The sequence below is a fragment of the Oncorhynchus masou genome, chromosome 5, assembly GCF_036934945.1.
Source record: "Oncorhynchus masou masou isolate Uvic2021 chromosome 5, UVic_Omas_1.1, whole genome shotgun sequence".
Classification (NCBI taxonomy): Eukaryota; Metazoa; Chordata; class Actinopteri; order Salmoniformes; family Salmonidae; genus Oncorhynchus; species Oncorhynchus masou.
In genome coordinates, this window is record NC_088216.1 from 44,864,165 (window position 1) to 44,891,600 (window position 27,436).

Consider the following 27,436-nt stretch of genomic DNA (forward strand, 5'->3'; position numbering starts at 1 on the left):
TACACACAAGGAGACTTGTGCTTTAATGCCCTTTTGAGTTCACTCCCCTACTATTTTCAAGCATGATAAAAAAAAGTGCATTATAGAACAGTGGTTTTCAACCTGGGGTAGCCTACATGTACCCCTGGAGGTACTTGGCCTATCCACATAGGGTACTGGTAAAACGTACGTGGGGGTACCTCGGGGGTACTCCAGACAGAGCAAAATGTGTAAACAAAAAAGGTTGAGACAACTGGGTTCCCTTCAAGATATATTAATTGTGAGATCATCTGAATTGTCAGTGAAAAGCAAACAAAAATAATAGATGTCAAAGTAATCCCTGTAAGTATGACTTTATATAGTAAAAAAATGTCAGCAATAAAACGTTGTTCGTTGTACCATGTCAGCACACATACATTTCTACTGATAGCAGTGAAGGTTGTTCTGTTGTTAAGCATAATGACATGACTGATAAAAATTCAAAGTATACATAGCTCTATGACATAATAGTGGACAGAACACATCTGATTCGATCGATCACCTTTCAAATAGTTATACAATTACGAACTGTACTAGCATTCATATACTGAGGGAGAGAAGTCTGTGAGGGAGCAAAAAAAAGTCAACCCAATCAGACGAAAAAATCTAGAACAAGCCTTTGTGGAAGTCCCTCCCTTGAATTTTAGCGAGGTAGAGCTGCTATATGCTCGGACGTCAGAGGGACGATGGTGGAGGGCTGGTAAAGATGGCGGCGCTCTCCGAGGATGGGAAGTATGGACTGAATTGTGGCCGACGGAATGCAGATCGAGTCACCGTATTGCACGTAAAATTGACAGAGACAGCTTTCAGAGCAATAGAGAGCCACCAAACCTGTAAGGTAAGTTGAATGAATGTTTTATAGCTTACGTTATACGAGGCTATCAAAACTGGTGAACAAACTGCCACGCACAGCCAGTTTGAGCTAACGTTAGCTGTCTAGAGCTACATTATCCCCGGCCAAGTCAGTTTTATTCTACTTCAAGTACTTTGGTGAAATAGATGAATATTTGGATGGCAGTTTCGCGTGACATCTTTCGCTAACGATAATTTACCGTATGTTCAGGAGGATTGGCACTGCAGTCAGTATTTGGGCGTTTGGATATGTGTTAAAGAGTTTAACATTACAAGTTTAGCTAGCTAACGTTAGTTATCTGGGGGCTATGAGTGACAAACGTCCTACCTATAAAGAAGTTGGCAGACGTAAACTGAATTTCTGACAATAGTCAAACGTTAGACAGCCAATCTAGTTGAGAAACATATTATCGGATAACGTTAAACGTTACCTGGCAAAATGGCTAGCTACTAACAAAGTAGCTGAAGTGACATTACTCAAATTACAAAATAAATTAACTAATGTTGAAAGTTGTCAACCGTTTGTGTTTACTTAGCCACTATCACCGGCTGTTACCATACAATTATAGGGAGTTCAAATCAGTTCTCAATATTTAAAAAATATATACCTTACATTTTCACGCCACTATGGTCGATATTTTCTTACGTGTATTTTACCACTTACATTTATCTCCCCCCAAAAATCACCTTTTATTCACAAATTATCAAATTCACTCCATTGGCATTGTCACTTCCTTTAATCCGCATCAAAATGTTGGTTTTATACCCCCCCAAAATTGGAATGGCAATAGGCTACACCATATGACATAACTTTACTGTTTTGGCCATAGACCTATCCAGTTGCTATTGCATTCCACACTGAAAGTTCGTCCATTTTTTTACGGCGCGTTATGTTCATGACTAAACTCTTGATTTAAATGTGAATATTATTTTCTCTAGCTATCTTCCCAGGCAAGTAACTTTACGACACATTTTGCTAATCTTTGTCAATACACAGTCATGTAGACTAGGATATGTTGTCGGTTGACTGCGATTTGTTATGAAAACGTTACAGCTAGGCCCATTTAATATTGATCGGATTATTTGCTGTTTTCCTCAAAATACTATTCACTCGATGACGATTTCTCGTGTTTTCTCGCATTTTACTTCTAATCTGGTGTTCTCCCTTAAAGCTACAGTACTGTACCTTACACAACTTTCAAAATCCCAACATCGCTGAGCCTCTAAATGGGGTCTCGGCTAGAAGGGATCCAGCTTTTGTAAAATTAGCGTCAAATGTTATTTTTCTGTGCATTTTAGCTAACCTTAACCCTTTTCTAACCATAACCTCATTCGCCTAACCCTTTGCGATAATTATCCTAATATGCTGCGTAAATTCTCATAACCTGCTACGAAAAGTAAAATCTACGTTAATTTGACAGAAGCTAGATCCCATCTAGCCATGACACTAACAGTCACTGACTCTTTCCTTTTTAGTTTTACCAGCATAGTGGTTGGTGCGCACACTAAACGATGTGGCATACATAGTACGTGGGTCACACACACTAAGATTCTTAGCGTGGTATAGAGAATCCTGAAGACCACGTTGTCTCGTGAAAACAAGTATGTGATTTAGATTCACACACCATACAGAGTTGAAATATTTAGCCAATAGCCTACATTTTTCATTAAATCCCATTGCTTGTGAACTTCAGAGCTTTAACGATTTGGCTTTGGTTTTGTTGAAAACCAGATTCCAGATACATTCAGGGTGATGCAATACCATAGCATTAGGAATAAATAGTAATTTAATAGGATTTCTATGTGTGATACAACATCTCACTGGCTTCCTTTCTGGCAAGCTCTCATTGGCAATTGCTGATCACCCTTCTCAAAATATGTTGTTGCATATCTCACACTACAACAGAATTGCAGATTTTGTGCTGATAAAAATTGCTGTAGCAGAGGCCTATTATGTCTGGGCCCTTACAGATGCTGTTAGGGAACCAACCTGTAGGGACTAGAGGTCGACCGATTTAATTAGGGCCGATTTCAAGTTTTCATAACAATCGGAAATCTGTATTTTTGGACACCACATTTTATATATATATATATATATATATATATATATATATATATATTAATATTACACACACTAGGCAAGTCAGTTAAGAACACATTCTTATTTTCAATGACGGCCTAGGAACGGTGGGTAAACTGCCTTGTTCAGGGGCAGAACGACAGATTTTTTTTTTTTACCTTGTCAGCTCGGGGATTAGTTTTTGTACTAGTCCAACGCTCTAACCACCTGCCTTACATTGCACTCCACAAGGAGCCTGCGTGGCAGGCTGACGACCTGTTACGTGAGGGCAGCAAGAAGTCAAGGTAAGTTGCTAGCTAGCATTAAACTTATAAAAAACAATCAATCTTCACATAATCACTAGTTAACTACACATGGTTGATAATACTAGTTTATCTAGCGTGTCCTGCGTTGCATATAATTGATGCGGTGCCTGTTAATTTCTCATCGAATCACAACCTACGTTGCCAAACGGGTGATGATGTAGCACTCGTTGCACCAAACCTAACCATAAACATCAATGCCTTTCTTTAAAATCAATACACAAGTATATATTTTTAAACCTGCATATTTAGTTAATATTGCCTGCTAACATGAATTTCTTATAATTATGGAAATTATGTCACTTCTCTTGCGTTCCGTGCAAGCAGTCAGGGTATATGCAGCAGTTTGGGCCACCTGGCTTTTTGTGAACTGTGTGAAGTCCATTTATTCCTAACAAAGACCGTAATTAATTTTCCAGAATTGTACGTAATTATGTCATAACATTGAAGGTTGTACAATGTAACAGCCATATTTAGACTTAGCGTCACCCGTTAGATAAAATACAGAACGGTTCTGTATTTCACTGAAAGAATAAACGTTTTGTTTTCGAAATGATAGTTTCCGGATTCGACCATATTAATGGCCAAAGGCTTGTATTTCTGTGTTGTGTTATAATTAAGTTTATGATTTGATAGAGCAGTCTGACTGAATGATGGTAGGCAGCAGCAGGCTCGTACGCATTCATTCAAACAGCACTTTCCTGCGTTTTGCCAGCAGCTCTTCGCAATGCTTCAAGCGTTGAGCTGTTTATGACTTCAAGCCTATCAACTCCCAAGATTAGTTTGGTGTAACCGATGTGAAATGGCTAGCTAGTCATGAAAAATCATAATCGGTCGACCTCTAGTAGGGACCAAATAAACTAACATGTTAATCCGATGGCCGTACAACCTGTATTATCTGAATGCACTTCAGAGATGCAGTAAACGGGCCTCAGGTGCCTGTGATCAACTGAGGCCAGGAGCCCTGGGAAGTTCAACGGACTGTCAACAACAGTTACATAATTCCAGCAACAAGCTAGTCAGACTTGGTGTAGCATATGTTCAGGGCCTAGTTAATTCAACAACAAAAAATCCAGATCAAAATGATTTCATTTGAAATTGAGAAACTGGCGCAGTTACAAGCCTGCTAGAGATAGCGGCAGGCAGATAAAAAAGAAAAAAGGTCCACAATCGTAGTATAGATAAAGCCTGAGCTGGAATGGGAAGCTAGCTTTAGAAAACGCTGAGTAGATCTAGCTTGTTTTGTAGTTAGTTACCCCTCTGGAGTAGGCTAATTCAAGTCTGGGGTTGAAAGGGTGTCAGGCGGTGCTATGGGAAGGAACACCGCCTTGGTGAATAGGCGCTTAGGACAAGCCAATCAAATTTAGAAAATTAACAGGATTGCGTCACTGTATCTGACTGGTACAGAACACACAAATACATGATAGGCCTAGCAGACATCACAAGTGTTTTGTATTCTATTGCCTGTTTTTATATCTAAATGGTTTCTGACTAGACCTACTTGCTGCAAAGTATATTGCCGTAGGGGGATAATGAAACCTCTATACTAAAATCTACTCCAAGTCCTAGTAGTTAGCCTAGGCCTATATTCTGATGACCCAACAACCTTTATTGGAAGTGTAACAGTAGGCCTTGTATGCTGCAATGACCTGCCTACCATCTCTTGCTGACTGAGCAGCCAAAACTGCCTGCTTTTTGTTTCTTTCTCTCTCTCTGATTTCTGTGGGGGCTGAACTATATCTACTAGAGTGGGAAAGCTGCCTAGCCCTGGCACTGTGGTGTGGCATGAAATGTGATCAGGAGTGTGTATGTGTGGACTGGATGGTCTGGGAGTGTGTGTTGGGGGATGGGTGAAATGCTGTGGCTGGTTCTACAAACTTCTGTAGAGGAAACTGTGCCGAATTCAGCATTCAGACCAAATGCAAGAGAACACTGTTTACTTTACAGAACTTTACTCATCATGGGCTAATGGACTGTAGCTAGTTAGTTTGGTGTGTGTGAAGTGAACTGCACTTTTTTTTTATTGTAAAATATCACTTACCTATTGTTTGAGGACAGATATCAAAATAAAATGGTGATACACGTTTGTTAGGAAATGGCTGAATGATGGGAGTATGGCAACGAGTTTTCTTAGAAACCCAGAAATAAAACCTTGTTTATTTGAGACTAGGCTTTAGCCTACTCTAAAGATATTTATGCTGAAGAGCCACAAATATACGCTAACTCATGAATTTTGTGTGGCTTAGGCTGTGTGTTATTGGGATTTTGTTTAGAATTGATGTTGTGAGCTCAGAAAATGGTTTGTGGCCTGTAAGCCCTGCCCAGGAAACAAACTTTGGGAAATGTTCGTATGGTCTATCCCTGTGCAAGTTTACTTACCCTAATCATTTTCGGTGTACACTGTTAAGGGAAAGTTGCTCGAGGGAAGTTCACTGGCTGTTTTGAAACTTCAGGAAGAACCTATTCTGCAGTGCCGACGTTTCCTCATGGTGCTACCATTATATGCAACCTGCTGATGTAATTGGAAGACATGTGATTTGCTATCATAATCTGACATAAATTCCATTTGCTAATTCTGAGGAAAAGCTGATATTCCTGACCACTTTGTTTGAGATGCCTATGATTTAGGTGAGTGGAGTTGCTAATTCCTGCTCTTAATTCCTACTTTTACTCGTCACAAATGTATGAAACTATAAACATGCTAGCTAGCACACCAGTAGGATAGTAGTAACAGAATAGCCTAATTTTGTCACTAAATTAGAAAACGCTTTGGGTGTTTTTCTCAACCACAGCTCAGTGATACTCCAATTGTAACAGATTTCCATCATAATCAGTCAAATGTCAATCTCGCAGTCAACACTTACGTTGAAGATGTCCAATCCCTGTCCTCTCTTTTTCAGAATGTACCGTCCTCGCGGCCAACAATACAATTCAAGGGACTCCAAGGGGTAAGTATGTTCACACCTAAAATCTTCATTTTGACTACAGTACTACGGGCCAAACCCTGTGGCTGGTAGACTGAGTTTTGTAAATCAACCGTGAAAGGTTGAATAAGTTAACATTTGAGTGCTGAAAATTAAAATGACCAATGTTGTTGAAGACCCAATGATTGTCTTGGTTTCAGTGAAATGTGCATTTATTCAGCTACGAGGTGTATTTGGTGGCTTGTTGCCTGACTCTTGCTACCCCACTGAAAGCATCCGGTTAACCCTTGACTACCCTGGCTGTGCACTATGAAGAGTTTAACTCTCCAATGTCCTAAGATCTATAAATACTGCACTAACAGTCTACAACTGGGCCCAGAGCACCAGACTAAGGTTAAAAAATTTCCATAAATTAGCTGGTTTTCCCAACATCTAATTTTTGTGGATTCCTAGCATCAGGGGGAGAAAGCCCCCCCCCCCTTAATGACTTAGATGCACTATTGTAAAGTGGCTGTTCCACTGGATGTCAGAAGGTGAATTCACCAATTTGTAAGTCGCTCTGGATAAGAGCGTCTGCTAAATGACTTAAATGTAATGTAAATGAAAGCAGTAAATCCGGAAACCTCCAACCAGGATTTCAGAAAAAACAGGGAATTTATTGAAATTTCCCAGAATGTAGCAACCCTAGTCTGGTACCTGTGCTCTGGGCCCAGCTGCAGACTGTCAACACACACACTACCAGCAACTTAGACCTCAAAGATCTGCCTGTCATGCAAACTCGCATTCATTAATCTGAGATCCCATAGCTCAGATCAGTCTATATTGACAGAGGCAATACACACACATCACTGTACAGGGATAATGTTACAAGACCATGAGAAATGAGGCCCACTTGAAGTGTTTTTACAGATGGTTCGCTATTTGCCATGACTGACTCTCACATTCAAATATGAGCGAAATCTCTTCCCAGCCCGACGCTATAGCAGTAGAGCAAAATTAATCCCCATTTCACACCCCATTCAGAATGATTGAGTACCTCCATTCAATTCCTCACTAATGCATACAGCTTGAGGGCAAAGAGAGGCCTTCCTGGTTTTCTGTGGTACATTTTATTTACAATTAATTTTCTTTAATTGTCCTTTTTATGTGAACCTCACAGCGCATTAAGATCCCAAGGACTGACTCTCTGGATGGCTCTCAGAACTTTGACTTCTATCTGTCCAACGTGGGCAAGGACAACCCTCAGGGAAGCTTTGAGTGCATCCAACAATATGTGTCCAGGTAAGCACCCTCTGGAACTAAACCGAGCATGCGCCAGTGCTCGCTACTGACAACATAAACTGGTTTCGTTAACTGGAATGCATGTCACTCTGGTGTCAGAATTTGACCATGTCATTGAGCCTTGTTAATGAGGAATTGGTTTAACTGAATTGGGTCCAAGGTGAGAAACCCTGTGCTGTATGACTGAAGTCCCCCCCCCATCCTTTCCAGCTCAGGGACCCCACACCTGGTGTCCTTGGGGACGGTTCAGGACAAAGTCACAGTGTGTGCCACCAACGACTCCTACCAGGTGACCCGGGAGCGCATGGCGCAGGCCGAGGAGGACAGTCGCAAACGGGGGACCAAGGTCCTCAAGCCTGTGGGCCAGTTCAGAGGCAAGTTCCATGCACTAATCTACCCCCAACAGTAGTATTCTCACAGGCCGGGTCCCACTACTCCAAAATGGCTTTGTTTTCCTAACCTCTCTTTTTGAACCACTGATTCTCTTAAGAACTAGCTTGGTCAAAAGCAATGGAACTTAAAGCCCACCTTTCCATCGTTTGTACCTGACTAAGCCCTTTGGGTTCAGTCTATTAGTGGTTACACAAGGTGAGGGAAGGAGGCTATTTATGAATATTGACACGGTCTGCCAACACAGCCAAATCTGGGTTAAAGTTGCACTCTTAAGTAGTGCTTATTTAACAACCCTGGCCTACAGCCCCACTCTCCCAACACACGCACACACACCTGTAAACCAATTGTCTTGCCTTTTCTAATACGCTGCAACTAGATTGAGGTTGGGCAAGTGGAAAAGTAAAAGCTAATCTAATTTGGCCCCTCACTCTGTCACAATCTCCCGTCCTGTCTGGCCGGTGGAGATATGATGGAGATTGAGAGTGTGTAATGTAACAGCTCAGTGTTGATTTAACTGGTCATGCCAAATCTGCCTCTGCTGACCTGGGACTCAGTTCTCCCACAGCAGAGAACCATATACTGAGCTTCACTGGCAAATCGTTTCTTTTCTAGCCCCGAACTGCTACAGAGGTTTGGTGTCACAGAAATGGCCCTTTTTGTTACCAGTTATAGAACTCTAAAATATGTTCCCCATAGACGTCTTTGTGATATATTCTAGTATAAATCTGTCTTGTTCTCACATGGTAACGATCGTGGAGAGAGTGTAGTGGGGCTCTAAAATCCGTGATGACCGAATTACGGAATTCAACTCATATATATGCTTCTAAATATATTAAACTTATTCAAATTTGTATTAATTTGCCCAAGATTATAAGACATGAACAAAATGCCTAGGTGATTTGTATTTTCCTTCATCTTTCTCAAGAGGAAACAGTGTGGACATTCCCCTCTGTGTGTGTGTGAGCATTTGTATAACACTTTGTGTTGCCGTTAGTGATTATGCTAATGACGACCGTTTTCCAGTAGCTGGAAATGCTTTCTCAAAAACCTCAATTAAACGTTGCCTACAAAGTAGGTGCTCTACCAGGCAGAATGATATCATGATTATATGCATCAATCCAGTGGTGATTTGTTTAGCAAACTGCAATCACGTGTGCTACAGAAACACCTCTAACCAAGCAAGTCTCTTGCTGGTGCACACTTGAATAAAACGATATCTACGCTCCAAAAATAATTATGTTGGGGACTTAAAACACCTAAATCTATAATAAAAACAAGGGCGACAGGTAGCCTAGTGGTTAGAGCGTTGTGCCAGTAACCGTAAGGTTGCTCGATCAAATCCCAGAGCGGACAATGTAAAAAAAATCAGTCGTTCTGCCCCTGAACAAGGCCGTCATTGTAAATAAGAATTTGTTCTTATCTGACTTGCCAAGTTAAATTAAACTAATTGTGATTTTTTTTTTTTTGAGAGCAAAAACATGAACAAATCTGAAACCTGTAAAAACAAAATGGAGGAATCAATTGAATTTTGGGGAAAAAACTGAGTAGGGCAAAGCATTTAACAGATTTTATAGGGCCCTAGTGGAGTGGAGGGGGAGGGGGGGGGGGGTCAGGGCTTACCAGTAGAAATAAATAAGTTATCCACATATAAATTGGTATTGTCTGTCTAACCAAATTCAACAGTAAGCACATTCTTATCTTTGGTGGGAGGTTTATTCTAATACCTCTTAACGCCACTCTTGAACTATAGTTGACTGCAGGAATCCCTGAAATCTGCTTTCCTCGTTGTGGCTCTGAACTTGAAGTCCCACCCACTCAGAAACTTAGTCAGTTAAACCCTGTTCCCTTGGGAATTAATTTGCATACAATGGCCCAGATGGAAACTGAGAGGGGAGCAGAGGAAAGGGGTGGAGTTTGGGCATGTAACAGCTGGCTCAATAGAAGCACCCTATTAACATTAGCAAAAATGAGCCCTAACCTGCATTTTATCTTGTTTAGGGTATGTCAGTTAGGTATATTGGTCTGGGACCCTATACAGTGTTTGTCATATTTACTTGATGTCATTCAGAGTTTAGTACACTAAACACGTGCATATAATGGCAGAAACCATGTAATTCTGTTAGGAAACCAAGACTTGCTGTGTTGTCTTGCAGTCCTTTATCTCTCACTGTATAGACTCACTAGGCTGGCCAAATGCTTGCAGACAAAACTCATACCTGCCTCAGTCTCACCAGGCTGAGACAGCAAAAATGTGTGTGGTTTGTGTGCTTAGAGATCTCTCGCATGTCTATCAGCATTTGCCTAGACGAAGGGACTAGGGGGCAGATGAGGGTACAAGTTTCTCTCTAACCTTAATCTCTTAAAGAGCTTTAGGTTTTCATGATCACTGAGAACAGTATGAAGAGATGTCAAGGCATCCTGACTAAGCAGAAGACTAATGAGCTGGGGGCCAGATTCTATGTAGGCTCTTAATGACATTTTACATTGGGTACTCAGTCTCTTCAAATCAGGCTTGTATGATTCAACTCGTACTAGTAGTGCACGGTTAGTTCAAATTCAATCCACATACATTTCCAAACACAAAATGGTTGCCTAATGACTTTGACCCTCTAGGGTTCCAAGTGTCTGCTGGCTTTTGTCCTTATCTTTCAGTCAGTATCCAATAACCCTATAACATTGTTGTCATGTTGATAAAAAATGTCATTGTGGGATTGACAGCAAGTGACTTAGCTGCTAGTTAACGAGTTAGTCATTTCTGCTGTAAACTCAATTCTGAGGTATTAGCAAGAAAACATTTTAATTGGTCAATTTTAAGCATAAGAGAAACCAAAAACAGATCAAATAAATACATTTCTCGTCTATGCCTTCCTCACCCCTCTAACATCAGGTAAGAAAGTCCAGATCCGCAAGCCAGCGCCGTCAGGCTCCGAACCAGTTGCGGAGCGCAAACGCTCCACCCCCATCAACCCAGCCAACACCATCCGCAAGTGCCTTGCCAACAACCCGGTGTCCCAGCGGCCCTACCGCGACCGCCTCGTCCACCTGCTGGCTCTGCGCTCTTACAAGAAGCTGGAGCTACTGGCCAGGTTGCAACGGGACGGGGTCAGCCAGAAGGACCGCAGCTCTCTGGGGAGCACCCTGCAACAAGTAAGGCTAGTGCCCTGCAACAAGTAACCAAGAGGGTGGAGGATAGTGTTTCATAGGTAGTTTTTGATGAAACCGGGGGGAGAAGGGGCCAAGAAATCTACAGAGCCTTCCCTGAAACTGGTAGGGGAACACATTAAGCGCTGATAATCTTTTTTATAATCACGTTTAATAATAATAATAATAATAATAATTACATGCAATATGTGGGTTGAACACACAGAATAAAATAATAAGTCCCATAAATGGTAGCGACTGCCCATTCCATTATCACTTATTAATCACTTGAATAAGTTGTGATTATTACATACATTATTATTTGATTACTATTTCATTCCAAGTCATTTCTATAGAGCTGCTGTCTACGCTGTCCGGCAAAATCATTATTTGAGAAGTTCTTCAACGTAAATAAGGGATGCTTTTATGACTGCTGAATACCAGCTATCAATCACTTGCAGTAGATCATGTATTTTCAGGTAGAGATAGCTTGCGAAGCAACTGCTCTCGAGTTATTATTGATCACACGTTCTTCTTTAACTTCGCAGATGTAAAAGAAACACAAACTGGGAAAGTACGAGCACAATGGATTATGGTCATTGTAGTTAGTTTAGCACAGAAAACATGGTGATTATGTTCACTATTGGCCTTTTGGAAACTACAACTCCCTACTACCCTACTATTTCTATAGCAACTGCGCAATGTGCACATTGAGCTCACAGAAAAAAACCTAACAATGACATTCTAATCGTTGAACCGATGTCGGTCAATTAGTTTTAAAAACCGATGTCTGTTAATCGCTCAGCACTAGAACGCATAGATAAGATGGTTAGAGCTTGAATAAATAATACGTGGATATATAAAGTGATTCCTAAATATGCACTTAAGTTCATAGATATTTTAAAGTATGAGTAACTGGTAGCACTGTGTATGAGGAGACACATGTCCCGGTTTGCCCCTAGGAATCTTCACCCTTCTGAAGCATTAGACCACAGAATGCAAATCACAGAGGACCTGTTCCCTGGAGTACAAAGACCTTCATTCACCACTACTGAACATAGCACACAGCAAGAATGAAGCGGCTATACATTAAAGCCATTAGTCGTACAAACACACAAACACACACACACACACACACACAGCATGAACCACACATTTATAGATAACATACTCAAACTGGTTTATTTGCCTAAAGCAAATGAGTTGTCTGACTATAATGCTGACTACCCCCATGCTTGGGCTACATAAAACACAACACACAGACTCGCTTAGGGATTTGCATAATGTTGTGATGGAGAATGCAGAGACACTGAGTTTGGGGATGAAATGCTAATTAAATGCTCTGACTTCATACCCAGGTTGACGCAAGTAGGGCAGGGACCAACAAAAGTCTTTAACCCTTAGGATTTCTTTGACTCAAGTAAAGAGGCAAAAATATTACCAGCGGTTGTATTTTTTTGCTTTTAATGATCCCAAATTATTGGGCAACACTTTTTTGAAAAGGAACGACTACAAAATTAGACGCTGCTGATCTTGTTCGCGTGTCTGTTTGTCCGCAGGTGGCCAACCTGAACCCCAAAGATAACTCTTACTCTCTGAAGGACTTTGTGTACCGCGATGTGCAGAGGGACTGGCCGGGCTACTCCGAGGATGACCGCGTTCAGGTCAACGGCATCTTGGTTCGGTAGGTCACAACGCATTTGTCTGAATGTTTTTGCGACGTTGCACCCTCCAGAACAGGCCTCTCCATTTTATTGCGAACGGGACTCCGTGTAGCGGCGGCTTACGGTCAGTTGACCCTCTCGTCTCCTCTTTCTCTCAGGAAACTGGGCCTTCCCACTGAGACACTTTCCTCCAGCAGTCCTCTTAAAGACGGCCTCCCGGCTTCCCCACAGGTAACCCCTCAACAGTACACCCTGCTGGACACAAACACTTTCAGTATTACTCGCACAAACCAATGCAGAGCGAACAGACAAGCCGAGCCAAACTAAATGACCAGTTCTCTCCTGTAAAGACACATTTTTATCTTAAACCTATGCAATGAATTGTTTGCTAAGATCAAAAGGAAACATTGGTCCTTTATCACTCATTCACTGTAGAAATCCTTGTTTGATGGTTTGGTTATGGTCTTTTAGCAGAAGTGCCAGCCCGAGTTGCCGGTTCACTTCACCGACCCCCTGATGCCGAAGAAGCCCCGCATCTCCCATGTCACCAGCCAAGGGCCCCCTGCCGCCCCAACCCCCATCCCCACCTCGTCCTCTAGAGAGCGCCGCGCCCCCCCGAAGGAGGACAACAGCCACCACAGCGCTGCTGCCACCACCAACACAAAGCGCTCGTCTCTCCCAGCCAGTACCACCACCACTGCTGGCCCGCCCCTCAACCACCACCACCTTCCCCCTCCCTCCCAGCTCCAGGTTTCTCAACGCCCTCCCCCGTCGCATCAGTCTGGCCCGGGCTCCAACTCCAACTCGCCCAGCACGCCCGAGGGCCGTGGCACCCAGGACCTGCCCCTGGACCAGAGCTCCACCTGCCTGGAACCCCCCTCACCGATAGCCACCTCCAGCCCCCCGAGCAGGACCACTGACCGTTATGGCCCCTGCATGCCGCCACCAGCCAGCTCCAGTCCTCAAAGCCACCCAGCCCTCACCATCTCTTCATCCTCCTCATCCTCTACCATTATCCCCCCTCCCTCGCCAAGCAGTAGCAAGAAGTCCAAGAAAAAGTCAAAGAAGCACAAAGAGAAGGACCGCGAGAAGGAGAGGCGCAAGGATGTGCGAAGCAGTAAAGGCGATGGCCCTGGTGTCAGCCCCCGAGGGGTGCCGGTTGTGGACGCTCAGAGGCCCAGGAAGAGACACCGCGACAAGGCGGAGGAGAGACAAACGCCAGTCATCCCCGCCAAGAGCCCAGTCTGCCTGGACGAAGGTAGTCTGCCTTAATGTCTTGGTTTGGTTTCATGGTCTAAAGGGAAAAGTGTGCTTGCTTATTAGCGTGCATGGCCCAATTCCCAAAGGTTTCATTTTCAAGTGACGTAGTGGTTGCTTTCAAACCTCGGGAGGGGAAAAAAAAATAACACTGCAATAAGTGTGTAAGCTTTGAACATGATGGCATGCTTGCATTGCCTTGTGTGAGTTGGAGCATGTATGTATATGTTTAATTCATTTCACCTTTATTTAACCAGGTAGGCTAGTTGAGAACAAGTTCTCAGTTGCAACTGCGAGCTGGCCAAGATAAAGCACAGCAGTTCGACACATACAACAACAGTTACACATGGAATAAGCAAACATACAGTAGAAAAGTATATACAGTATGTGCAAATGATGTAGCATGAGGGAGGTAAGGCAATAGATGAGGGAGGTAAGGCAATAGATGAGGGAGGTAAGGCAATAGATGAGGGAGGTAAGGCAATAGATGAGGGAGGTAAGGCAATAGATGAGGGAGGTAAGGCAATAGATGAGGGAGGTAAGGCAATAGATGAGGGAGGTAAGGCAATAGATGGGCCATGGTTGCGAAGTAATTACAATATAGCAATTAAACACGAATGGTAGATGTGCAGAAGATGAATGTGCAAGTTGAGATACTGGGGTGCAAAGGAGCAAAATAAATAAATACAGTATGGGCATGAGGTATTTGGACGGGCTATGTACAGGTGCAATGAACTGTGAGCTGCTCTGACGACTGGTGCTTAACGCTAGTGAGGGAGATACGAGTCTCCAGCCTCAGTGGGGTTTTTTTCAGTTCGTTCCAGTCATTGGCGGCAGAGAACTGGAAGGAGAGGCGGCCAAAGGAAGAATTGGCTTTGGGGTGACCAGTGAGATATACTTGCTGGAGCGCATGTTACGGGAGGGTGCTGCTATGGTGACCAGTGAACTGAGATAAGGCGGGGCATTACTTAGCAGAGACTTGTAGATGACCTGGAGCCAGTGGGTTTGGCGACGAGTATGAAGCGAGGACCAGCTAACGAGAGCGTACAGGTCGCAGTGGTGGGTAGTATATGGGGCTTCGATGTCAACGGCTGGCACTGTGATAGACTGCATCCAATTTGTTGAGTAGAGTGTTGGAGGCTGTTTTGTAAATGACATCGGATCAGTAGGATGGTCAGTTTTACGAGGGTGAAGGATGCTTTGTTGCAAAATAGGAAGCCGATTCTAGATTTATTTTTGGATTGGAGATGCTTAATGTAAGTCTGGAAGGAGAGTTTACTGTCTAACCAGACACCCAGGTATTTGTAGTTGTCCACATTCTAAGTCGGAACCGTCCAGAGCAGTGATGCTGGACGGGCGGAAGGGTGCGGGCAGTGGTTGCTTGAAGAGCATGCATTTCGTTTTACTTGCATTTAAGAGCAGTTGGAGGCCACGAAAGGAGAGTTGTATGGCATTGAAGCTCATTTGGAGGTTAATTAAGGCTGAGATCCTGCTAATGGGATCGATATGACAACAGCCGGTGAAAGTGCAGGGCGCCAAATTCAAAACCGAAATCTCATAATTAAAATTCTTCAAACATACAAGTATTTTACACCATTTTAAAGATACACTTCTTGTTAATCCCACCATTGTGTCCGATTTCAAATAGGCTTGACGGCGAAAGCACCACAAACGATTGTTAGGCGAGTGCCTAATTCACAGAAAAATACAGCCATTTTTCCAGCCAAAGAGAGGAATCACAAAAAGCAGAAATAGAGAAATTAATCACTAACCTTTGATCTTCATCAGATGACACTCATAGGACTTCATGTTACACAATACATGTATGTTTTGTTTGATAAAGTTCATATTTATATCCAAAAATCTCAGTGTATATATTGGCGCGTTATGTTCAGTAGTTCCAAAAACATCCAGTGATTTTGCAGAGAGCCACATCAATTTACCGAAATACTCATCATAAATGTTGATGAAAATACAAGCCGTATACATGGAACTTTAGATAATCTTCTCCTTAATGCAACCGATGTCAGATTTAAACAAAACTTTGCCGAAAAAGCAAACCATGCAATAATCTGAGTACAGCGCTCAGAGACCAAAACAAGCCAAACAGATATCCGCCATGTTGTGTAGTCAACAGAAGTCAGAAATACCATTATAAATATTCACATACCTTTGATCTTCATCAGAATGAACTCCCAGGAATCCGTTCCACAATAAATGTTTGATTTGTTTGATGAAGTTCATTTATGTCCAAATACCTCCTTTTTGTTAGCGCGTTCAGCACAGTAATCCAAATTCATGACGCACGAGCAGACAGTCAAAAAGTTCCGTTAGTCTGTAGAAACATGTCAAACGATGTATAGAATCAATCTTTAGGATGTTTTTAACATAACTCTTCAATAATGTTCCATCCGGAGAATTCCTTTGTCTGTAGAAATGCAATGGGACAGAGTTCGCTCTCACGTGAACGAGGGTCACCAGCTTGTGGCTCTCTGGCAGACCTGACTCATTCCCCCCTCCTTCACAGTAGAAGCATCAAACAAGGTTCTGGAGACTGTTGACATCTAGTGGAAGCCTTAGGAAGTGGGATATTTGTCATATTGCACTTATCTTCAATAGGGAATGAGTTGAAAACTACAAACCTCATATTTCCCACTTCCTGGTTGGATTTTTTTCTCAGGTTTTTGCCTGCCATATGAGTTCTGTTATACTCAGACATCATTCAAACAGTTTTAGAAACTTCAGTGTTTTCTATCCAAATATACTAATAATATGCATATATTAGCAACTGGGACTAAGTAGCAGGCAGTTTACTCTGGGAACCTTATTCATCCAAGCTACTCAATACTGCCCCCAGCCATAAGAAGTTAAGTGTCCAAAGAAGGGCCAGAGGTATTCAGAATGGTGTAATCTGCATAGAGGTGGATCAGAATCACCAGCAGCAAGAGCGACATCATTGATGTATACAGAGAAAAGAGTCAAAGAATTGAACCCTGTGGCACCCCCATAGAGATTGTCAGAGGTCCGGACAACAGGCCCTCCGATTTGACACACTGAACTCAATCAGAGAAGTAGTTGGTGAACCAGGCGAGGCAGTCATTTGAGAAACCAAGGTTGTGGAGTCTGCCTATAAGAATGTGGTGATTGACAGTCGAAAGCCTTGGCCAGGTTGTGAATACAGCTGCACAGTAATGTCTCTTATCGATGGCGGTTATGATATCATTTAGGACCTTGAGCGTGACTGAGGTGCACCCATGACCAGCTCTGAAACCAGATTACGTAGCGGAGAAGGTACGGTGGGATTCGAAATGGTCGGTAATCTGTTTGTTAACTTGGCTTTCGAAGACCTTAGAAAGGCAGGGTAGGATATAGGTCTGTAGCAGTTTGGGTCTAGAGTGTCTCCCTCTTTGAAGAGGGGGATGACCGCGGCAGCTTTCCAATCTTTTGGGATCTCAGATGATACGAAAGAGGTTGAACAGGAGTTGCAACAATTTCGGCAGATAATTTTAGAAAAAGAGGGTCCAGATTGTCTAGCCTTGCTTATTTGTAGGGGTCCAGATTTTGCAGCTCTTTCAGAACATCAGCTATCTGGATTTGGGTTAAGGAGAAATGGGGGAGGCTTGGGCGTGTTGCTGTGGAGGGCTGTTGATTGGGGTAGCCAGGTGGAAAGCTGTAGAAAAATGCTTATTGAAATTCTCAATCATAGGAAACACTGTCTACCGACAAATCCACTATCAGTGCAGTGGGCAGCTGGAATGAGGTGCTCTTATTCTCCATGGACTTTAGTGTCCCAGAACCTTTTTGAGTTTGTTACAGGATGCAAATTTCTGCTTGAAAAAGCTAGCCTTAGCTTTCCTAACTGCCTGTGTATATTGGATCGTAACTTCCCTCAAAAGTTGCATATCACGGGGGCTATTCGATGCTAATGGGGTACGCCAATGGATTTTTTTGTGCTGGTCAAGGGCAGTCGGGTCTGGAGATAACCAAGGGATATCTGTTCCTGGTTCTACAATTTTTGAATGGTGCATGCTTATTTAAGACTTTGAGGAAGGCACTGTTTAAAGAATAACCAGGCATCCTCTACTGCCAGGATGAGGTCAATATCCTTCCAGGATTCCTGGGCCAGGTTGGTTAGAAAGTGTTTTAGGGAGCGTTTGACAGTGATTGAGGGGTGGTTGTTTGACTGCAGACCCATTACGGATGCAGGCAGTGATCGCTGAGATCTTGGTTGAAAAAGGCAGAGGTGTATTTGGAGGGCAAGTTGGTTAGGATGATATCTATGAGGGTGCCCATGTTTACGGATTTGGGGTTGTACCTGGTAGGTTAATTGATCATTTGTGTGAGATTGGGGGCATCAAGCTTGGATGTCCGGGGTGTTAAAACCTCTTGATACTACCCATCCCGGATCCGGGATCGTGAATACAGCCTCAGGCTCATTAGCATAACGCAACGTTAACGATTTCTGAAAATCGCAAATGAAATGAAAATAATATGCCTGCTCTCAAGCTTAGCCTTTTCTTAACAACACTGTCATCTCAGATTTTCAAAATATGCTTTTGAACCATAGCAAATCAAGCATTTGTGTAAGAGTATTGCAAGCTAGCTTAGCATTTTGTGTAGCATTTAGCATGCAACATTTTCACAAACCAGATAACCAAATAAATAAAATCATTTACCTTTGAAGAGCTTTGGATGTTTTCAATGAGGAGACTCTCAGTTACATAGCAAATGTTCAGTTTTTCCTGAAAGAATCTTTGTGTAGGAGAAATCGCTCCGTTTTGTACATCACATTTGGCTACCGAAACGAACCGAAAATTCAGTCACCAAAACGTCAAACCTTTTCCGAATTAACTCCATAATATCGACCGAAACATGGCAAACGTTGTTAAGAATCAATCCTCAAGGTGTTTTTCACATATCTCTTCATTGATATGCAGTTCGTGGAAGCCTGCTTTCCCCTCAGAATCGCATGGAAAAATACCAGCAGCTGAAAATGACGCACCAATTTAAACGGAGGACACCGGGCGGACACCTGGAAAATGTAGTCTCTTATGGTCAATCTTCCAATGATATGCCTACAAATACGTCACAATGCTGCAGACACCTTGGGGAAACGATAGATAGGGCAGGCTCATTCCTTGCGCATTCACAGCCATATAAGGAGACAATGGAAAACAGAGCCTCAAAAATCCTGCTCGTTTCCTGGTTGCCGTTTCATCTTGGTTTTGCCTGTAGCTCCTGTTCTAGGGCACCCACAGACAATATCTTTGCAGTTCTGGAAAATTCAGTGTTTTCTTTCCAAAGCTATCAATTATATGCATAGTCGAGCATCTTTTTGTGACAAAATATCTTGTTTAAAACGGGAACGTTTTTCATCCAAAATGAAATTGCGCCCCCAGAGTTTCAAGAGGTTAAGCATGTCCCAGTTTACGTCACCTAGCAGCACGAGCTCTGAAGATGGATGGGGGGCAATCAATTCACATATGGTGTCCAGGGCAGAGGGTGGTCTGCGGCAACGGTGAGAGACTTGTTTCTGGAAAGGTAGATTTTTATAAGCTTGAATTGTTTGGGTACATAGCCTGCAGAGTTCTGTCTTACTATCCAGGTATGGCTGCAGTAGATTGCAACACCGCCCCCTTTGGCAGTTCTATCTTGTCGGAAAATGTCATAGTTAGGGATGGAAATGTCAGGGTTTTTGGTGTTCTTCCTAAGCCAGGATTCAGACACGGCTAGGACATCCGGGTTGGCAGAGTGTGCTAAAGCAGTGAATAAAACAAATTTATGGAGGAGGCTTCTAATGTTAACATGCATAAAACCAAGGCTTTTACGGTTACAGAAGTCAACAATTGGGAGCACCTGGGGAGTAGGAGTGGAGCAAGGCACTGCAGGGCCTGGATTAACCTCTACATCACCAGAGGAGGAGTAGGATAAGGGTACGGCTAAAGGATATCAGAACTGGTCGTCTAGTACGTTCGGAACAGAGTTAAAGGAGCAGGTTTCTGGGCGCAATAGAATAGATTCAAGGCATAATGTACAGACGAAGGTATGGTAGGATGTGAGTACACTGGAGGTAAACCTAGGCGCTGAGTAATGATGAGAGAGATATTCTCTCTAGAGACGTTTAAACCAGGTGATGTCACCGCATATGTGGGAGGTGGAACTAAGTGGTTGGTTAAGTCATATTCAGCCGGGCTAGAGGCTCTACAGTGAAATAAGACTATCACTAACCAGGACAGCAATGGACAAGGCATATTGATATTAGGGAGAGGCATGCGTAGCTGGGTGATCATAGGGGTCCAGTGAGTGGTTGGGCTGGCTGGAGACACAGCGATTCAGACAGCTAGCAGGCCGGGACTAGCAATCTAGCAGAAGGGCCTTAGAGGGATGTCTCGACGGAGGAAAGTCTGTTTTAGCCTCCGCGTGCAGTGACGTCGATAGATCAGTCGTGATGGATTAGTAGCGTTCCGAGTAGCAGAGGGGCCCAAGTCCAATTGGCAAAATAGGTATAGTGGGCCAAGAAATTGGCCGATGGCTCTATTCAGCTAACAGTCCAATATTCTCGAGACGGCTGTGGCTAGCAGATGGGCATTCAGTTGACGTTGCGATGTTGGGGCCAGTTGAATACCCCCTCAAGCTGATTACGTCGTAGTCCAGTCGTGAAGGATTGGCGGGGTTCCATGCCCCGTACCGGCAGTAGAAGGGGTCCGGGTATTGTAGCCCAGGAGGGCCTATAGGATGGGCTAGCTCCAGGCTAATTGGTGCTTGATTTCGGATAGATGATTAGCCAGGAGTAGTCACTCGGATAGCAGCGAGCTATCTGCGATGATCCAGGTGAAAAGGTCCAGAGCTTGCGGTAGGAATCCGGGGATATGGAGAGAAAATAGGTCTGGTATGCTCTGGTTTGAGTCGCGTTGTTCAAACTGGTGAGAGCTTTTCGAGCTAAAGGTTAGCTGATGACTGCTAGCAGTGGTTAGCGGTCACAATTTAGACATGGATAGTGTGTGTGCTATTCAATATTAGGAAATTGTTCTTAATGTTTTGTACATTTGTTTGTGTGTATATGTGAATTAACGTAGTCAAAAGTTTTGTATTTCGTCCCATATTCCTAGCACGCAATAATTACATCAAGCCTGTGACTCTACAGACTTGTTGGATGTATTTGCAGTTTGTTTTGGTTGTTTCAGATTATGTTGTGCCCAATATGAAATTAATGGTATATAATGTATTGTCATTTTGTCACTTTAATTGTAAATTAATAGAATATGTTTCTAAACACTTCTACGTTAATGTGGATGTAACCATGATTACGGATAATCCTAAATAAATTGTGATTGAGTGAGAAAGTTGGAGGCACAAAGATCATACCCACAAGACATTAACCTTACCAATAACGGGGGAGGTTAGCATTTATTCGGAGTCTGATATTTAGTAGGTAGTATTTATTATATTTGGTGTATGATATTAAGGTGGTCAAAGAATGACCTGCCCTGAGCAGCAGACTCAGAAATCAGTCCATTTGACTTTTTTTTTCTTTTTTTTTCTGCCTCTAACAACTGTTTCAATACCAGTACTTTTGAATGGCTCATAAGTTTAAGGCTACCACTAGTGAAGAGAGCTGTTCGGCTGTCAGTTGGTTATGGAGTATAATTGTCTTTGCTGTTCCCCAGACACTAAAGAGAGGCCAGTCCACTCGTCAGACCTATCCTCCACCACTGTGATGCCAGATTACATAAGGTGAGTACTACCCCCTTTTTACTTACTTAATACTCGTTGTTCCTATGTGGGACATAAGGCTTCCACAGAAGAGCACCACTGCTACCAATCATCAGCCTTTCAGGTGATGGTATCTCCTTTTTTACCCCTCTCAAATACACATGAAGGTCCCTGTATGTCTCCTTGTCACTGACCTGTGCTGCTGTCCCCCTACAGTAAGTACACGGCAGTGGTGTCTATGGACCAGAGGCAGACCTACAAGGACGAATTCAACGCTGAGTATGAGGAGTACCGCGTCTTACATACCCGTGTGGAGAACATCACCCGCCGCTTCCACCATCTAGACACCGAGTCCAGGAGGCTGCCTCCCGGCACCAAAGAGTACCAGGTCAGATTATAACAAGCTACACCACAATACAAGGAGAAAATATTACAAACTTCACCACCAGATAAAATTATAATAAACTACACCAAAGAGTACCAGGCCAGATTCTACCAAACTTCACCACCGAGTAATGCTGCATTCATGTGCTCGTCGGAAATGCAAAACGTCCCAATAAGAGGTCCGACATGATTGTGTTCCAAGTGCTTTTGAAGTCAGAAGACGATTGTTCTACCAATTTGATTTTAGCTAGCTAGATAAGATGGCTAACATTGCTAATAATTAAGTTAGCTAGCTTGCATTGACAATATGGTCAAACTTGCTACATCTTTTTGTTGAAAAGGTGGAAGGTCAGTGGTGAAACATCGCAACTTGGGTAGCAATATTTTCTCTTGAGTTTCCCACTAGTAATTGCTACTTGGAGGGTCGTTAAAGTGAAACGTCAGTCAGAATTGCCGGTAACTCTGACAGCACCATTAGTACCAGGTCTAAATATAACAAACTACACAAGTACTACACACGTACACGAGTAAGAGTTTTTTATTTATTTTTTATGTATGGGGAAATGTCAACACATTTTGCTCATGTAACTGTAAGCATTGTTTGTTCTTTTTCAGGAAGTACATGAAGAAGTGTTGCAGGAGTACAATAAAATGAGACAAGTAAGTAAAACAAATAATGCAGTATACACTGAAAAATATATAAATGCAACAATTTCTAAGATTTTACTGATTGAAAGCTAATAAGGAAATCAGTCAATTGGAATAAATTCATTAGGACCTGGTCTGTGGACTTCACATGACTGGGAATACAGAAATGCATCTGATCACAGATACCTTTTAAAAAATATAGATATGTGTTTTCAATGGATGTGCGAATTTGCTGGATGTTGACAGGAACTGGAACACGCTGTCGTACACGTCAATCCAGAGCGTCCCAAACATGCCCAATTGGTGACATGTCTGAGTATACAAGCCATGGAAGAACTGGGACATTTCAGCTTTGTGTACAGATCCTTACATTTTTACATTTACATTTAAGTCATTTAGCAGACGCTCTTATCCAGAGCGACTTACAAATTGGTGAATTCACCTTCTGACATCCAGTGGAACAGCCACTTTACAATAGTGCATCTAAATCATTTAAGGGGGGGGGGGGTGTGAGAAGGATTACTTTATCCTATCCTAGGTATTCCTTGCGTCTTGGGGCCGTGCATTATCATGCTGAAACATCAGGTGATGGCGGTGGATGAATGGCACTACAATGAGCCTCAGGATCTTGTCACGGTATCTCTGTGCATTCAAATTGCCATTGATAAAATGCAATTGTGTTCGTTGACCGTATCTTATGCCTGCTCATGCATAACCTCACCGCCACCATGGGGCACTCTGTTCACGACGTTGACATCAGCGAACTGCTCGCCCACACCGCCATCTGCCCGGTACGGTTGAAACCGGGATTCATCTGTGAAGAGCACACTTATCCAGTTTGCCAGTTGCCATCAAGAGTGAGTATTTGCCCACTGAAGTCTGTTACTACGTTGAACTGCAGTCATGTCAAGACCCTGTTGAGAACAACAAGTACACTGATGAGCTCCCTGAGAACGTTTCTGACAGTTTGTGCAGAAATTCTTTGGTTGTGCAAACCCCCAGTTTCATCAGCTGTCAAAGTGGCTGGTCTCAGACAATCCCGCAGGTGGAGGTCCTGGACTTGCGTGGTTACATGTGGTCTGCGGTTGTGAGGCCGGTTGGATATACTACCAAATTCTCTAAAATGGAGGCGGCTTATGGTAGAGAAATGAACTTTCAATTATCTGGCAACTGCTCCCTCAACTTGAGACATATGTGGTGTTGTGACAACTGCACATTTTTAGTGGCCTTTTTATTGTTCTCAGCACAAGGTGCACATGTGTAATGATCATGTTGTTTAATCAGCTTCTTGATATGCCACACCTGTCAGATTATCTTGGCAAATGAGACATGCTCACTAAAAGGGATGTGAAAGAAATTTGCATATGGAACATTTCATGAGCTGAAATAAAAGATCACAAACATGGGACCAAACATGGGACCAACACAGATGGAGTGGAGTTGAAGTCTGACTGTGTACTTGTGCTCCACGAGTCATAACCAGTTGTGGAAGGAAATCTTGATACTTGTTTACAGCCAAAGGGTTGGCTCGTTATCTGGTTTACTCGCTGTGCATTAGTTAGCTTATGTGACCAGTGCTAATTGCTAGCAAACCACTAATGACTCTAGCTTGTTAGTGTCACAAAAATGGGTGAACCAAGGGTTAATATTAGTGGGAACTTTTTAACATTACCTAGGTTGATTTGCTTGGCTGAGTCAGCGCAGGGCGGCCGCCAACAAAAGCAAGCATTCTGTACACTTCAAGGCACTGCGTTATCAACCAAACACAGCGTTGGAACTTTGAACAGTCAAATAAAAGTAAATAAACACAAACCTTTTAAATGGCTTTCTCATGTAACATATTATGGAGTCTCTAATTTCTTTCTGTCACCCTGCAGCACAGCCCAAACTACCAGGTGGAGAAGCAGCGCTGCGAGTACCTGCACAACAAGCTGGCCCACATCAAGCGCCTCATTGCTGACTTTGACCAGCGCAGGGCCCAGTCCTGGCGCTAGAACACCAGCTTCAAGACCACAGTGTTGAGGTGGTTTAAGGGGTGGGCAGAGCAAGGAGAGTCCAACTGGCTTTTTATTTATTCAGACCCCTCTGCCACCGCTTCCTTCCTTTACCCTTTCTACCTTTTGATTCCACAGGCTACAGGAGGCTACAGTACACCATCTTAAAATTCTTATTCACTGCCCCCCCCCCCCCCTACCTTTTCTCGCATTGGTTTCTCCTGGACCTCCTCTCTATTACTACAACACTGGTCTCGAGGAAGGGATCTACATGTGAGGGGGTGGTAGGGCAAAAATACTTAACGCTTCTTACCTTTTGAAGGACTTATCCCTAAAAATGAACAACAAAAATTAAACTTATTTTTGAAAGCAGAGAAAATATTATACTTACACTTGTATTTAAGTAAATAAAGAGGGAGATCTATTTATTTTGGACTGTTATGATGGAGGAGCGGTCCACAGATGATTTATTGTTTAAAAAGTTTATATTTTCCAAAAGCAATGCAAAAAAACATGGGCCTTATGTGTTTGACTTTATGAAGCCATTTTGCACGTGAGAGGAGATCCCATGCTGCATCCCAGTGGTCCAAAGTGGCTCATCTTCATTGTAAAGTAGGGGGCTCAAGGAAAGGAATCCACTTGAGCAATTGAGATGTAACACCAATGTGTGTGTGCATGGGTTATAAATGGCTTATAATGGGGGTGGGATGGGTAAATTAGGAGTATCCGTCCCCTGACAACAGGGGCGTGCTACCCTGAGCACCACCAGTGTTTCTGCCCTCAGTGCAAAAGGGTGCCTTAACGTGTTTAGTTTACACTGCAATGTCAAGTCGCTGAGACTTCTAGGGTCCCCAAGGCAACACGGGGGAACTACAACCACCTGGCTACAGGTCACACAGACCAGTGTGTGTGTCGGGGGGGGGGGGGGCGGACACAGTGAAGAATATGTCTGAGGTTAGGTGGTACCTTTTTGAGAGGTGAGGGAGTATCAAGAGGGGCTACAAAGGTCAGGGTGGTTTGTGTGACCTGTGTATGGGTGGGCGCCAATGTAAAGGGGGGGGGAGATTAACGGGTTGGGGCGAAAACACAAGTGGGGAAAGAGTAAAAAAAAAAGCTGCTTTAGTCTTTGTTTGAAGAGCCAGAGCCCTCAGGATCAACCTGGCTAAAGTTACATGTTCTTAATTGGGAGGCTGTTCTAGAGTAGCAAATCTCTAGGACTACAGCGTTGCCTCGCCAGCTTATTTAAAGGAAAACAGGCTGTGTTCTGTTTGACGAGAAAAAAAAAATGCATCCACCTGGAGACAAATCTGTATTACGATGAAAAATGTATTATTTTCTTCTCGATTCCAGTTTTGTCAGTGCAGCAGAACTATGGAAGAACGACAATTTAGCGTTTCTGTTTTAGGTTTTTGAATTAAACTCATGCTGATTTAGTTTGACGGATGGGTTATGAAAATCAACTTTTGAGTCTTTATTTCATGATCTCGTTAATTAACAAGCTCCTTTGAGCTCAAGGGAAACATTATGTTTACAAACCTGTGTTAGAATGTTTGCCCAAAAATTTACTGTTCTGGTATTCCAGTGGGGCATCTACCTACCAGTTGTCACACTGATACCAGGGACAGGATATGAAATGTATTCCCTGGAAAATTGCTTTTTTTTCTTTCTTTTTTTGCGGGGGGGGTGGAGATATTCTAATACTTCTTCATTTGAACTTTTTTTCTGTTTCTGGGGGGTGGGGGGTATAAAAAAATTATAATTATATATAATTGTAAGAAACTGAAGATGCAAACTTGCTGCAGTATGGTGTAATGTAAGTCTGTGATAGAGCTCATATCAACTGTCGTGAAATGATTGGGGCTTCCTTTGAATGGGCCAGTCTCTGCAGCAGACCGACTCTTTCCAGAGGTAGTGTCACTTTTTAAAACAGGAGCTTGGCTCTCTCCAGTCACAAAAGCCAACTATATTTCAGTGTTGCTGTATTTCAATTTAATAGTCAAACTCTATAAGGACCATGAGCTCAACATGCTTAAGAGGGATTTGTAGATTTGAAAAATACTTATTTGCAGATCCTGAATAATTGTGACACTCGTGAGTCCCAAGAGGAGAACTGAAGTACAGGGTCCTTTCCCAGGAAAGTGGGTACTTGGTCGGAGCCTCACTCAAATAACTTGTGTGATGGGCTGCTTTTATTTTATTTTTTCCCTTTTTCCCATAACTATTGCAGTCGTTTCCCAGAATTTGTGAGTCACCCAAGGTTGACCCAATAGCCAAAATGTATGCTAGGCTGCACACAACTCCCAAGGTCTAGTCTGTCTCACTGCCCCCCCTCCTTCCTCCTTTTTAAAGACAGCTCTGTAACATAGCTGCATTGCTGCTAAGCCCCACTCCCTTCCAGCCCCTCTGAAGCAGTAAGCCACTCTGCTAATCGTTCTCATACTGCGGCTCAGGGAGAGGCTGTCCTCGCCGCGACCCCGCAAGCTAATGCCTAGCTAAAGGAGCGTCAACCAGGAGATGGGTCAGAGGACATTTAGCGGGGTCTTAACATGGCAGGCCGCTAAGTGACTCATCAGTACTGCGGGAAGCAAGGAAGGAGGGCTGAGCGCAAAAGTAGAGGAGTTGTTTTTGTTATGTTGGGGAAGGAGGGGTCAAGTTTTAATGAGAAAGGGCAAACAAGTGTTAAACACCATTTCAAAACTGTATGAATTGTGAAGGAGTGGTAAACCTGCCCACCTGAAAATGCATTAAATCAGTACAATAAAAGCCAACTTGGTTCTACATTGAA

At 43.0% G+C, this 27,436-nt stretch overlaps 1 protein-coding gene across 2 annotated transcripts; it reads left to right on the forward strand.

Annotated features, from left to right (window-relative positions):
- Positions 1-667: 667 nt before the first annotated feature.
- Positions 668-27,436, forward strand: LOC135539644 (RNA polymerase II elongation factor ELL2-like). 2 transcript variants are annotated; one of them, XM_064965660.1, is made up of 12 exons: positions 668-856; positions 6,153-6,200; positions 7,336-7,457; positions 7,668-7,831; positions 10,738-10,997; positions 12,551-12,675; positions 12,814-12,886; positions 13,130-13,913; positions 21,580-21,646; positions 21,842-22,013; positions 22,625-22,669; positions 24,535-27,436. In XM_064965660.1, exons 1-12 carry the CDS (start codon positions 683-685, stop codon positions 24,649-24,651), a joined length of 2,151 nt encoding a protein of 716 aa, XP_064821732.1. In that variant the 5' UTR covers positions 668-682; the 3' UTR covers positions 24,652-27,436. The 2 variants fall into 2 exon arrangements, with proteins under 2 accessions (XP_064821732.1, XP_064821730.1); XM_064965658.1 differs by having other exon boundaries at positions 675-856; positions 13,127-13,913.